This window comes from Varanus komodoensis, unplaced genomic scaffold, assembly GCF_004798865.1.
Source record: "Varanus komodoensis strain SLA01 unplaced genomic scaffold, ASM479886v1 scaffold190, whole genome shotgun sequence".
Lineage (NCBI taxonomy): Eukaryota > Metazoa > Chordata > Lepidosauria > Squamata > Varanidae > Varanus > Varanus komodoensis.
The window spans coordinates 40,873-54,925 of NW_025335551.1; the positions used below are offsets into that span (position 1 = coordinate 40,873).

Here is a 14,053-nt window from a genome sequence, read left to right on the forward strand (position 1 = left end):
AAGTGGTCTTAGAACAGCCACATTGGTGAAAGATCTCATCTGATTTAATGTACAGACCATTCACTTCAGATTAATTCCTGAAAGCTCAGTTCCTTGACCTTTCAACTATCTTAACCATTAAAAAGTGCTTCCTCTTTTCTTATGTCTTTCTACACTATTCATATCTCTATGGTTTCTGATTCTTTTGTAGGTTGTGAGCCTAATCTTCATGAACAGTATGCTTATTTTTACCCTTCATCATGGGAATCCATCACTCATCAGGAACAAATGCAGTGCTGAAAACTTTGCTGAAGGACCTCCAGTGGCCCTCCAGATGTTTCTGGACTACAGCAGTAGATCTTGAAAATGGGTCATGCTAGCTCGACCTGTTGGGAATGGGAGAGCCCCTAACATCTGGAGGATCACAGGTTCTGCAGTCTTGGCCTGGGGATTCTATGGCTCAGATTTAGTAGATCTTAAATCAAAAGCCATCTCTCCATATGTACAGCAGCATATTCAGACAGAATGGTCATTTTTTGCATAAACCTGCTTCACATAATAAAAGGTCAACTTACTACGCATGTACCATCTCAGGTGGGGTCATGTTAAATGAAAGTTCATTCAGTAAAGGAATCAGAAGAGACACAAATTCACCGATGACAATATCTTCTCGAAAGCCATAAATGTGCTTTTGAGGCTTCAGATGCCAAGCACAGCTGTTGCCCCATTTCTTGTTGGCAATATGGGGTAGCTGCAGCAGCAAAAGAATGAGCGGCAAAGGCATCCATCTGCCCACTAGCACATCCAGGCCCCCATCAGACTTTGACACACTCATATTGACCGATACCGCAGAGCTACCAAGACCCTTCGTCTTCAAATGGGCTTCCAGATCACCCTGAAAACATGGTGGTGCAATGCAGGCTTTAGTTTTGCGCCGACATCATGCTGAGTTCTCACACATTCCTGTCTTAAATGCTGCCTGTTTTCAGTCAGCCTTGAGTAACTGCATCTGAAAGGAGGTGTTTTGAGACTAGACTTGCAGTGGAGGGAATCATCAACTCCTAAGGTAGATTATTGTGTTCTTGTGTCTTCCACATCATTCCGCAATTCAATGACTGCATGACATTAATTATGATGATTACAGGCTACACAATTGCCCTTCCTAGTCCACACAGTTTAGGAAAACACACCTCAATGTCTCCGGAGGGGTTCCTATGCCCACTGTGGGCTGGACTTCTTCCTGCCATAGAACTAAGGGCCAATGTATTTAGAAAAACCAAGGCCAGAACAGACACTTCACATGATGTTGAAACTTTTATTTCTTTTCCACTTCAGTTTTCCTCTACTTAAGGAGCAGGAAGCCCAGTGCAAATCAGGACAAGAGTATGGGGGGCTTTTAAGATCCTGGACAGGGGCCCTGCCCCTACTGTAGAGTAAGAGCTGAAATGATAATGATATAAGCACAAGAGGACAGTTATTCTCAGCTCATGTTCCAAGGTGAGGCAGATACAGACTTCCCGGATGGAGAGGGTTTGGGAAGCAAAATTCTTGGACTCTGAAATTCAAGACTTGGAGGGGCTTATCTTTGCCATACACCCAGGCAAATGTTGAGACCAGTCAGGCTTTGCAACTGCAAGGAGGAAGTGCACGAGAACTCCTGTAGTCAGCTAAGCCTGGCACAACTCTTGACTCCTTTATGTGACCTCAGGAGAGACCTGCCAACCAACCAGAGGGATGATGGATAGAGAAGAAGCTTGCTCATCTCCAAAAGAGACATCCTAGAGAGAGGGACCACAAGGGAACTTCAAAGGAGGAAGCTTAGGAAGTACTAGTAGGTTGGGTTCAATGAACTAGTCTGTGCATACTCAGAAACTCATTGTTTCTTTGTTGTGCTTATTGGAAGAGCATTGTAGATTAACAACTTTTGCCAAAGAACAGCCTGTGCTTTGGAAATTTGAAGGGGGAAAACCTGGCTTGCAACAGCAGGGCCTCTTCATGATATTGTTGTCCTCCAGGGCCTTGCCTAAGTTTTCCAGTCAGTCTTTTATGCAGGATGTTTCATTTTGGTTTTTTGTTTGCTTTAAAAGTGAGGGAAATCTGGTGTTAAATTTTAAATCACAACCAACCAGCCTAATGAAAAACGAAAATCCATGATATGGTAGTTACAGCACAGTACCAAATGTATATAGAAAAGCAGAGAACTGCAAACATCCAGAAAAAGTATCTTGGAAAGGAGGCATTTTTCTTCCCTAATGAAAAGAGAAGATACCTCCACTAAGATGCAGGTTCAGCCCCTCATGCAGTGAAGCCCCCAGAATGCAGTAGGCCCTGCTCTTTTGGGGCACAACTCCTGAGTTTGGAGCAGAGGGGAAAATCCACCACCTCTCTTCTGCCTGAAGAGGATCCCAGACAATCACTGTCACCCCAAAGGGCATATTTCCTCAAGGTTGCAGCACTCCTAAGTGAAGTGGTTAATAGCCTGAGGAAATTCCTCCACAGCAAAAGGGTTGGTAGCTCACAGGGCTGGAGTTGTCTCTTCAAGGAACCTTTCCTGGTTTGTTGTCTTCATTCTTCTCCAGGCAGGCTCCCTCCTGAATGTTGTAGGGTGGCTGACTTCAACCTTAAAGTCTCCACACATGAATTCACGCCAGAAGGTGTAGCTGTATGCCTTAAAGCATCACATCATCACATGCAGTCTTGGGTGGTGTGGGTGACAGAACTCGGTAAGGAAGGGATGGGAATCCAGCCCACAGGGCTCCGGGCAAGTCCCCTCTCTCTCCCCCACCCCTTCAAGCCTGACTTCCTCAGAACTGAGAAGGGAAGGAGGAGCAAAGGCAGGTGTTCTTCACAGCTGGTGCTTCCAGAGTTGGGACTCAGATCTGGTTCTCCAATACTACAGTGAGGCCTTGCCGCAAACTGTCCTCTATCTGGGAAAAATGGTGGGGAAGACTGCATGATGGGGTAAGTAATCTTTCTCCAACCACCTCTCTCCACTTCCTGCAGTCAATCACCAGTCAAGGCTTGATTCTCTCCACTGGGCCTCCTTCCCCTAAGACGCCTCAGTCATGCAATGGGTTGAGCAAAATGGCCAAGCGTTCTGACCCCTGCCAGGCTTTCTGCTCACCTGCCTCTCCCCATTCCCTACTGGTTTTCCTCTCTTACACTGTCATTCCATCTTTGGTTCCTTGTCTCCCACCTGCCATCCTGACAGCCAGTCCCAAGAATTCTGTTTACCTAGGACAGGGCCATATCCACATTTAGGACTTAAAATACTTTTGGCTTAAATGAACACTGGAATCTCCAGAAGAAGCAACAATAGTCTTGACTGTATCTTTAGTAAGCCCAGGACAAACCATCACTGTTCTGCAGTCCTCCAACCAGAGTATAACTGGAGAAAACATTTCACTAAAGTGTTTGCCCTCTTCTGATTGTTAAGAAAAGACACAAAACCTTTTATTGCACTGTACAATAGACATAGGCACATGAATTGTGGAAAGAAAGGGTGGGGGGGGGTAGCACAGCTTACGTGTCCAAAATGAAGATTGGGACATCTGCTGTGGTCAAGCACAAAGCTACACAAGATAGTTACTGCACTTTCCCTTCCACTAATGCCCTGAACCATAACCAGGGACCTGAGGCAACTCAGAGAAAGATTGAGTATGAGCATTGCTATGCTAGTTGGGGAGAGCAAGCAAGGGGAGTTCAATGAGAAGACTTCTTAGGTCAACAAAGCAGTGTAGAGCATGCAATGCATCCGGATTCCTCTAAAAACTTCTGGTTTGGAACCACGAATACTAGGACACCTTGTGTAACTGCCTGCTTTGCCTTGTCCACCCTTAGCAGTATGGAAGCAAGAGCTCGTCTTTCCAAGGAAATGCCTTAAGCAGGGTAGATCACCTGCCCTCACCTAAGATGAGCCATGCTGGATCAGACCAAGGGTGCATCTAAACCAACATTTTGGTCACACAGTGGCCAAGCAGCTTGCACCTCCCGCCACCCCCCCCCCCCAGAGAGAGAGAGAGAGAGAGAGAGAGAGAGAGAGAGAGAGAGAGAGAAATACAATGCAAGCAGATCATGAGCATCTGTTTTGATCCACAGATGCAAAATCAGCAAGCAGCCTCTACTTCCTGTCTCAGTCTCCCCTTTCTTGGTCCCCTGCTAGACCCAGAGTTCTTTCCAGGAAACCTTGCACATTCATGTTTCCATGGAGTGAAAAGGTTACGGATTGTGGAGGTAGCAGAATTGCTTGCTCTCAGCTATCATGCTTCTCGTGGATGCAGTCAGCTGCTGCTAGTAACTGTGGTCTTTCAGTACCATGGAGAAATCACTGCCGATTAAAATGATGCTTTCCCCTCCCACCATCCAGTATTTGGTCCTGGAGGCCTTAGTTTTCCTCTGACCTTTTCCTTCCCTTTGTGGGTTGGTGTTCATCATCATCCACCACCACTACCACCACCATCATCTACATACAGGTCTCCTTTCTACCACTGCACTCAAGATGGTTCACTGTATAAACATCAAGGCTTAGAATTTAACAGGCACAATACAAAAAGAACATGGAAGACTGACCAACCAACCAACCAAAAGTCAATTCAGGTAAAGGAAGGTCAAGAAGCCAAATGGCACTTGGGTCCTTATGAATGCAGAGCGGTGTCACTTCTCCCTCCAAGACACAAGGGGTGGAAATGGCAGCTGATAAAGGTGTTTCTGGAAAGGGAAACATCCAGATGTGGAATTGTGATGGGTTTCCTTCAGGACTAGAGCCAGGAGCAGGCATAACTGTGCCCCCAGAAGACCCGGGTCCCATTGAATTGCTCTTCTCTTCACCTTTGAAGCCTTTGTTCACCTGTCTTTTGTTCTGGTCCTGGCAATGGCACTGGTGAGGAGAATGGGCATATGGCATGGTGGTCCACTTGCTCCCTGGCTCCTTGCTTGTTAGCCAAAAAAGGACTAGCAATGATGACAAGGAAGATGAGGAGCAACAGCAGGTGGTGGCAATGGCTGTGTGAAGATAGACTCACTGAGGTTGTGAGTCCATTGAGAGAATCTCACCCAAAGGCCTACAGTCAGCAACAGTTTTCATAGGGACCCTTCAGTCACCGAACCTTCAGGCCCAGATAGCAATGATGGCCATGATAGAGAAGCCTAGGAAGATGAAGAAGAACTTACTGAGGGAGCTTTCATGAGAGCGTAGTTCATATGGAAGGATCTCCAAGAAGGTGACGTAGAGGAAGGTTCCTGCTGCCACCCCTTCCAGCACCGCCTGGGCCAGGCCGCTCCCATCACCATTGGAAAAAGAGACACCGATGCCCACGCCAATACCAGCAGGAGACATCAGAGAAAAGAAGACCACATACAGCACCCTCCAGAAGGTTTGGGTGCCACTTTGCACCAGCTTCATTGCTAAGCTGAAGGCCACAATGGCTTTGTGGATGAGCACTGCCAGGCAGAGCTGGACTGCAGCCGTCATCTCCTTCTGGACACCAATGGCGAGGCCCTCAAAGATGGAGTGGAAGGACAGTGAGAGGAAGAGCACAAATGCCCGGAAAGAGTTGTGTGCTTCTGGCTGGTCCTTGTGGTCATCCTGATTTTCCTGGTCACCATGAGAATGCACAGCCTGCGGGCAGCAATGGAGCACTGTACTCTCGATCACAAACACCAGGAAGAAGCCCAAGGAGATGACGAGCTCCCCAAATGGATAGCCCTGCCATGGACAAGGAGGGAGGGAGGGAAGGGGAGTGGAAAGTGAAGGCGTTATATTAGTTCCTTTAGTATATATAATATAATATGATGCAATATAATATAATACAATACAATGTAATAATAACATCAATAATAGAATAGAAATACTATAATATAAATAATATGATACTATACAATAATATACTTTCTGACCCTAGCCTAATGGGACTGCAGGTGGCACCTAGACCCTAGCCTAGAAACCGATGAAATACTTCATTTATTATTTATTTATTGCATTTATTTGAGAGCTGCCCACTGGAATCACGTTCTCTGTGCAGCCATTACTATAATAAATGCCAATAAAATAACATTAGATAAAAGGAATGCAATTTAAAATATAATAAAATAGAACAGGATAAAATCATGATATACATTATTAAATAAAAAATATAATAGAATGTATTATAAAACAGGGCAAATAGCCAGAATGGTCTAAGCAGCACCATAAGTACTCTGAAAAAGGAAGGCTTTTGCCAGGCACCTAAAACTCAGCAAAGAAGACTCTGGCAAATTTCCTGAAGTAAGACATTCCATTTAATCTTTTGCCCTCATCTGTTGCTTTGCCCATATGATTCAACGAGTTGTACAGTGTTCTGCCCATGAAGCATCACTTTGAGCATGCTATTTCTCCAAAGGAATCTCTTCATGCCACAGGGCAAGCAGTTCTTGGAACGGCATGGCTTTCGGAATCCATTGAACAGTGCAACTCCCAGAAGGGATGTGTTTTTAGAAAACCTGAGAAGAGTTTCTGCCCTCTGCTCATCTATCCAGAAGTGCTGACTGTTACTTAAGTCTTAATAAAGAGCTTTCAAAAGTCCCAGTGGCCAAAATAGGAGAAAAGGGCTACAGGGATCCATTCAAAGGTGATCCAACAGGTGGCGATCAAGGGACACCATAGGATTGTTTGAGAAGCACATTGCTTTGTGCTGTGTCTGGGGAGGAAGGAGGAGATGCTCACACCCAAATGCAGAAAGTTACACGTGAGAAATAAAAACACTGAACACATTTGGGAAGATGGCCCAAATGTGTGTTGGGAGTAGCTGGGTTCTCTCCATTATGTAATGTATCCTCCAAGAAGAAATGACGTCCCATTTTTCAGTATTGCACTTGAATCCTTGAATCAGTATTGCATTCCTTCTTCTAAGGAGTTCAGGCTAGCCCAGTGGTTTTATTCATCATCCACTGATACTCACAACAAGCCTGTGAGATATGGTGGAATGAGACATGGTGGCAAGCAAGAGGCACCTGGTAAGCTTCAGGAGGACTGGAATTCTTCTCTCTCCAGTCCGGGTATATTGCTGGGTATTTAAAAGATTCAGGACTCAGGACCATACAACAGAATTCTCTCTCTCTCAGTCTGTATGTACATTTATCAATTATTACTAAGATTTTACAGGAGATTCTCTCAAACAAAATGGAGTTTTCAGCTTATTTGCACCCTGATCAATGGAAAATATTTTTTCCTAAGTTTAGTTGCCACACAGGGGAAGATTTGGTGGGGGGAGTGGTTAAGCATGTGGGAAGCATGGCCCACCTCTTGAAAATTGGCTCCTGTGTGTCAGTTAAGTTGAGGAGGGGGCAAAAAATATTCCACTGGCACTCATGGTGCCCAACCATGTATTGGACTGTAAGTCCCAGTACCCTAGTCAGCAATGCTGGCATTGTAGTCCAACACATCTGTAGGGACATGGTCAAAGAAGGCTGTGCTTTATGTTTGATATGTGTTCACTTGTTTTGCAACATTTCTCTGCAGCTAAGCTCACCTTTACAAAATCAGTTTAGAGCAATATTTTTGCTCTAGAACCCAACAAAGCTCCCAGAATAGTAGGCGATTCATTAAATTTGATTCGTTAAAAAAGTGAATCAACACCAAATGCAAATATGTAACTTTAGAACTTCAGCACAATCGAGCTATTGTGTTCAAATGTTTACTGTGGTTACCTTTGTCTTTAATCAGTACCGAAACCAAACCAGAGCAACCCAGGATGCTTGAAGCTCTCATTAAACAGGTCATGAAGCCCATGGAGAACAAGCTCGAGGTTTGACTCTCATGTATCATCTGCTTGTGCAACATTAAAAACATTTCGCCACAGACTGGAGCTGATAGTCTATGAGGTTGACAAAATTACAAGCTGATGCCCAGAGGTAGAAGAGCCAGGGAACACTTTATACTTTTGCTAACTCCTAGAGTAGAGAAATCCCTAAATCAGCTTTCCCCAACCTGGTGCCTCCTGGCTGTGGAGGACTACAGCTCCCATAATTTCTAGCCAGCATGGCCAATGGTAGGACTACAACTCCTACATTGGCCATGTTGGCTGAGAAGTACAGGAATTGGAGATACTGTCTTAATTGATCACAATGGTTGGTGCCTATCCCAAGTTCATCTGGAATTAGGAAAAAGAGAAATGCTTCAGAAAGGGGACACCCACCTCAGAATTGTCGCCATTTTCCAAGGTGCCATTCTGCTTGTATGGAAACTTTCCCTGTATGTGGACACAACATCAGAGTTGAATGTATTTCGGAGGTCAGAGTCAATAGCTATGGTGGATGCGAAATGAAGCAACATGCTCCAGTTTAAAGTAACCTGATGAATCTCCAAATCCTGAATTCAGCTTTTTGAACTGTGAACTTTCTCCCAGCTCATGAATCAGATCATTGCTGCTCCTGCATTGCTGCTTCTTCTTATATTATGAAATGGATTTAAAATGCAATTTTAATATTAATATTTTAAATGCGATTTTAATTTCATATGTAAACCACTTAGGCATTTTATTGTATGTAGCACTTTATAAATAATATGACTCCCCCTCCCCAGCCTACATCATTGTAACAGCACAAATACAGCATAAAGAATCCAGGAATTACTGAAAAAATTGGCACAGTTTGGGAACCTTTGGAGTGCAAGCTTAGGACTCTGTTGGGGGTTGGATTTGGCCCACAGTCCCCCAGGTTCAACTTTTCTGAGTTTACTTGGACTGGCAGTGACTCCAGGGCCTCAAGCAAAATTCTTGCTTGCCACTGGCACTGGGGTTGCCATGGACTGAAACGGAGACCCTGTGCCTGTAAAGCACGAATTCTCCCACCGTCCAAACTGCTGCAGGGAAATGCAAGTGAAAAGGCTCCTGTGAGAACACTCACCTGTCGCTGTCGCTTTTTTATTTCCTCTTGGATGTCCCCCAGTGCATCGGCCACCATGTGCATGATGCAGGCCCCAAGGAACACTCCGGCAGCAAAGCAGCCGATGAAACTGAGGATTCGCCGATGCTTTCCTGAATGGGGTGCCCAAAGAAAGGGAGAGTGATTATTCCAGCTCTACAGCAACTCAGGATAAGACTATCTATCCGTGCCCTACTGGAGAATTTATACTAGCATGACTAGCAGTGAATACCCACCAAGATCAAGAGATACCTGCAAATATTGAAGTATCTCTTCGGTTGAAGCACCACAGTGTTTGCTCAGCGGAAACGTGCCAGCATTATTAAATGGCAGATAAGAACTTTGGTCCACTTTTGTTAAGTACCTGCTGAGATTCCAGAAGTTGTGTTAATTTGGGACACAAAGTATTTCTGATGAAAAACATCTGAGCATTTGGCAAGAAAACAAAATGGATGGAGTCCTTCCTCCAGGTCTTTGGGTACTTTCCCCTTAAAAGTCTGGGTTTGTATCCCTGTGCATTTAATTGTGCAATTGCTACCTTTGCATTGCCTCCTCTTTCTCCTGCACATGCCCAATCAGGTTCCTCATCTTTACCGAAAATGTGGCAGGTAGGCACACTGCAGTCCTTTCTGTGCAAAGTTGTGCCTACTGAATCTGGGTCATATGGATGGAGAAGCCCTGCAGTTTGTTTCTGCTAAGAAGTTGTAAAAAAAGGCCAAGTTCTTCATGTTCAAGAGGGAAAGCACTTGAGATTTTAAAGACTCAAATGCTAGATGAAGACAAGCAAACAGAATTGCTGATCCTTCTTTCCTGTGTACCCATTTAAATATATGTGTGTGTGTGTGTGTGTGTGTGTGTGTGTGTGTGTGTGTGTAGTTGTTTTATATGCTCAGGTGCTTGAAGCCCTGGTCATTCATCCTCCATGTATGGATTCCAGGTTTGGAGAGTGGAAAATGATGGAAGTACTGATTGTTTCCAGCTGCCTGCAGCTCCTCAGATTAGCTCTGGGGAGCTGGGGGAGGACTCAGCTCCCCAGAGCAACAGCAGATTTCTACCTATATATGGGCAGATTTCTGCAGCCTGATGTTCTCCAGATGTTTTGGACATCAACTTCCATGGACCTCAGCAGGTGCAAACAAGGGACTGGAATACTAGGAGTAGCAGTCCAAAATTTTTGGAGACCACCAGTTTGGAGAAGCCTGGAATTGGCCTCAGCTCCTGAACATCTGCATTTTGGCACAATCATCTTTCCTCCACCAAAAAGGAAGAGGGAAAGAAAACAAGAAAGAAAGGCTGGTAGGCATCACGACAACTGGAACAAACTGGAGTTTGCTTTATCACCTGCTGTCTGGGTCCACTGGGGCATGGGCTTTTGATCTGAGGTCCAGTCCTATCTGTAACACTGATAACATAGTAAGGTAGTACACCCCATGGAGTCTTACTGCTCACATATTTACTTTTATCCATCTTTCACTCATTTTGAAAGGACAACAAATCTTTGGGTTTTACCATTCCCCACTGATTCTACCCTCTTCCCATCTTTCTAGCTTTCTTGTGCTGTCCTATCCTCCTGCCACTTCAAATATTAGCTTTTACATTCATTGAGAAGCCTTCTCCAACCTCTAGAAGACTACAACTCCTTGCACCCCTCAAGCTGGCCAACACAAATGTAGGTACCATTTAGTGGGAAATGCTGTCCTAGAGGCATGGAGATGTAATGTAACATGTTTGCACAGCTTCTTTCATGTCAACAGTATAGTAAAAAATGTGCTATGATGGCAAAAATCAGGGCAGTCATATACATACTGTATAAAATCTAGACACTCCATGATAAGTGAGGTGCCTTCCCAATGCATGTCCAGCTACCAAGTTAATGACAAAGTTGTTTTCAACTGGGAGTGCATGCTATATTATCTTGCCTCCCAACCATTCTATCTCAATCTTTGTACTCCTGGACAAGGTTGTTCTGAGAGTTGCATTACCTCCCCGTCCCTCTGAGGATTAGGAGACACCCCCATTCCCTTTGCCAGCTTCTCACCTCTGGCCATGTTGATCTGGAACCATTTGATCTGAGTTGGGATGAGGCCACAAAGGAGTGGGACCACCAGTAAACCACCTAGGCAGCCGATTTTCACTGCCAGCAATTGATCCATCTCAGTGGTGTAGGATGAGAAGGTTCAGACCAGGCGACAAGTAACCAAGCAGGAACAGGTAATGTGGATCCCTTGGACTGTTGCGTTTTGCTCCTTTCAGGCCAACCTGACCCTAAAGCTTCTCACAAATAGTAACTAGCCTTAAGCAGAGATGTCTCCTATGCTTCACACACTTCTGGTCCGATAAAGCTCTGCTTTTGGAGTGTTTAGTGAGAAGAGTTTCACACCCATGTAATTATCATGGACCACATACCCACACATGACAAGATCAAAACCAATTAGATGTCTCAGTTGTGACCAGAAAATCAGTTCCTTCAGCAACTTCTGCCTCCTTTAATTATGCTCCATGGTGTTTTCCACTCTCAACAATACTTCTGGCAGTCCACTGCTCTTCCCGCTTCCTCACTGGTCCAGTTCAGTCCCTCTGTCTTCCATTCCACCTTCCTTCCTATCTCCTCTCACCAGGCTGCAGCTTCTGTCCCAGCTCTGTCCAGCCCTTGCCTTCTCGGGAGCTTATAATTACCCTGATACTCCAAGTGAGAAAATGCTCCGGTCTTCTCTGGCATGTCAGCCCGATGCAACACCTTCATTATGTAAATACATAACTTCATTTGCAATAAGTCTTCGTCAGAGATTAATGTCAAGATTAACTTAAGGTTACTAGGCCATGGCAGCTGTAGTCAAGGGCTCCACCTCAAGTTCCTGGCAAATACACTCATTACAATAGGAGTTTGTTGAACTAGCACAAGATTGTGAATTTAGGGCTGGTCTTTGGCTACTAGGCTAGGATCTAGAAATGCCCTGATTATACCAGCTGTATTCCCATTGTGTGTGAGTGTGTGAGAGAGATTTTGGGATTTCACAGAGAAAATGTAAAGAGAGGGAGAAGAACAAGCTCATACTGTATTTTTAAAATGAAACACACAATTCCTCACCAGTGTAGGATCTCCACTCTTCATCCACTGACATCTGGATGAAGTATCTAGCAATATATTCAGAGTAGTCAGTAGCAGACTGGATGCACAACATTTCTTCCATGTTCCTGCCACCCAAAAACTCTTGTAATTGCAGCCTCCAGTTGCATGCTAGTATTGAATATGGAATTCTGCTCTGGGTTTGCTTTCAATAGGAAAAAACACAGTTCCTGTAAGAGCCTGGCCAGTTGCAAAGTATCACAGAAGCAAGCAATGCAATGCATTTGATGATATACAGCAAAATAAATTCATTCAGAAAGAATAATAATCAGGCAGCCAAATGTTTCAACAGTTACAAAATAAGTGTAACATGATTTGAAAGGTTTGCAGTGTAGGAAATCTGCAACCCAGAAATGTGCTGATCGTGGTCATTTGAGAAGTTGAAAAGTTGAAGAATGTGGAAGGGGGAAAATAACCCCATGTCCATTTTCACAGATATTTGCATTTCAATTAGTTCTTAATATGTGGCCCAACTGTATTTAGTGGAGGCTTTCTTATTGTGATTATTTGGTTGTAGAAACCTAGGAAGCTGCCCTGATGGACTGGACTATACCTCCATCCAGCTTAAGGAAGTTGAATGCCTTTCAGCCCAAGGGTCAAATTGTATTTTGGAGAAGCAATTGGTCAGCTGCTTTCTCTCAGTGGCTGGGACCAAAATACCACCCCCAAGCCTATGATAGCTAAAGGCCACAATACAATGTTCTCCATCCTTCATGCACATAAGCATCTGAACACAGAGGGTTACATCCATCCAGGGCAGGGCACAAGCTCTGTGTCTTGTGTCCTGTATTTCTCCCTAGAAGTCATTTTCAGGTGTCCAGATGAAGCGCAAACAGGAAAGGAAGAAGGAAGACTGCCACTTGCATTCAGAATCAACTGTCAGTCCCAGACTCTTCGCTCTCCTGCTTCCTGGCACACCTCTTTGGCCCTCTCTCCAAGGCTGACTTCCAACCTCGGAGAGGCAGCCAGATGGTTTCTTTCCACACGACGACAGGATGTAAGCTCTGCATTTGCAGTTTCAGCTTCAAGTTCAAGGAGGCAATGTCAGGAGGCCAGAGAACTGTGCCCTAGAGCTTATAGGGCATTTCAGGCTTTTAGCATGGTGGAACTGTCCAAAGCAAGATTCCACCAATGGGGGAAAGGCGGTGGGAGCAGGAAAAGTGAGGATGGCCACCTGCAGAATCACAGAGGGCTTGATTTGGAGCCCAGGCCGGGCCAGCTTTGGATGCTCCAATCTAGCCCAGTATTGTCTATTTTGATTAGCCGAGTCTTCCCAAAATACTGCAAGAGGATATTTCACATCACAGGTTACCCCAAAGTTGCTGGGTATCTTTGTTAGGATTAAGACATAAGAACCTGATTGAGTAAACAATTATGTATTTTTATTATATATTGGCACAGTAGTGACACTCTCTGGGTGGTTCACAGTAATAAAACCATAAACAATAATATACAAGAACATTTAAGAGTACAATATAAAATAATAATTAAAAACCTAAAATGAAACCTAGCAGAAGGACGCTTTAAAACACAGCAACAGATTTTAAATTACAGAAACTGAGAAATTGAAATGCCTGGAAAAATACGGTCCTCATGTCAGTCTCAGAGAATTCCAATTGTGGAGCCACAACAGAAAAGTCCTTTCAGTAGCCACTCATCTTTCTTTGCTGGAAATTTCCCAAAATCTACAAACAGGCTCTGGGCACATCCATATAGGAAAAGATGCTCCTTCAGGCAACCTGATCAATAGGGCTTTGAATGTTAATACTGGGTTTTTCAATCGGATCTGTAAGGATGGGCAGCCAGTACTGATGAGAAAGTCCTGGCATGATTGCTTTGACCAGTACCCATTAACTTGTAACTTGTAAACCGTCCCGAGTTGCCAGTAGATGGACGGTCTATAAAAGCTTTAGATAAATAAATACCTTGCTGTTGTACTGAAGACTAGCTGAAGTCTCCAGTAAGATTTCAAAGGGAGACCCTTGTATAATACACCACACAAATATGGACCAGAGGTGACCAGGGCATGGAAAACTCTCACTAAGCTAT

At 44.4% G+C, this 14,053-nt stretch overlaps 1 protein-coding gene across 1 annotated transcript; it reads right to left on the bottom strand.

The window, feature by feature from the left end:
* Positions 1–5,086: 5,086 nt before the first annotated feature.
* SLC39A2 (solute carrier family 39 member 2) lies at positions 5,087–11,030 on the bottom strand. The gene is made up of 4 exons (XM_044428140.1): positions 10,916–11,030; positions 8,860–8,990; positions 8,151–8,204; positions 5,087–5,683 (listed from the first exon to the last, which is right to left on the bottom strand). The coding sequence occupies exons 1-4, from the start codon at positions 11,028–11,030 to the stop codon at positions 5,087–5,089; spliced, it is 897 nt and encodes a 298-aa protein (XP_044284075.1).
* Positions 11,031–14,053: the final 3,023 nt, after the last annotated feature.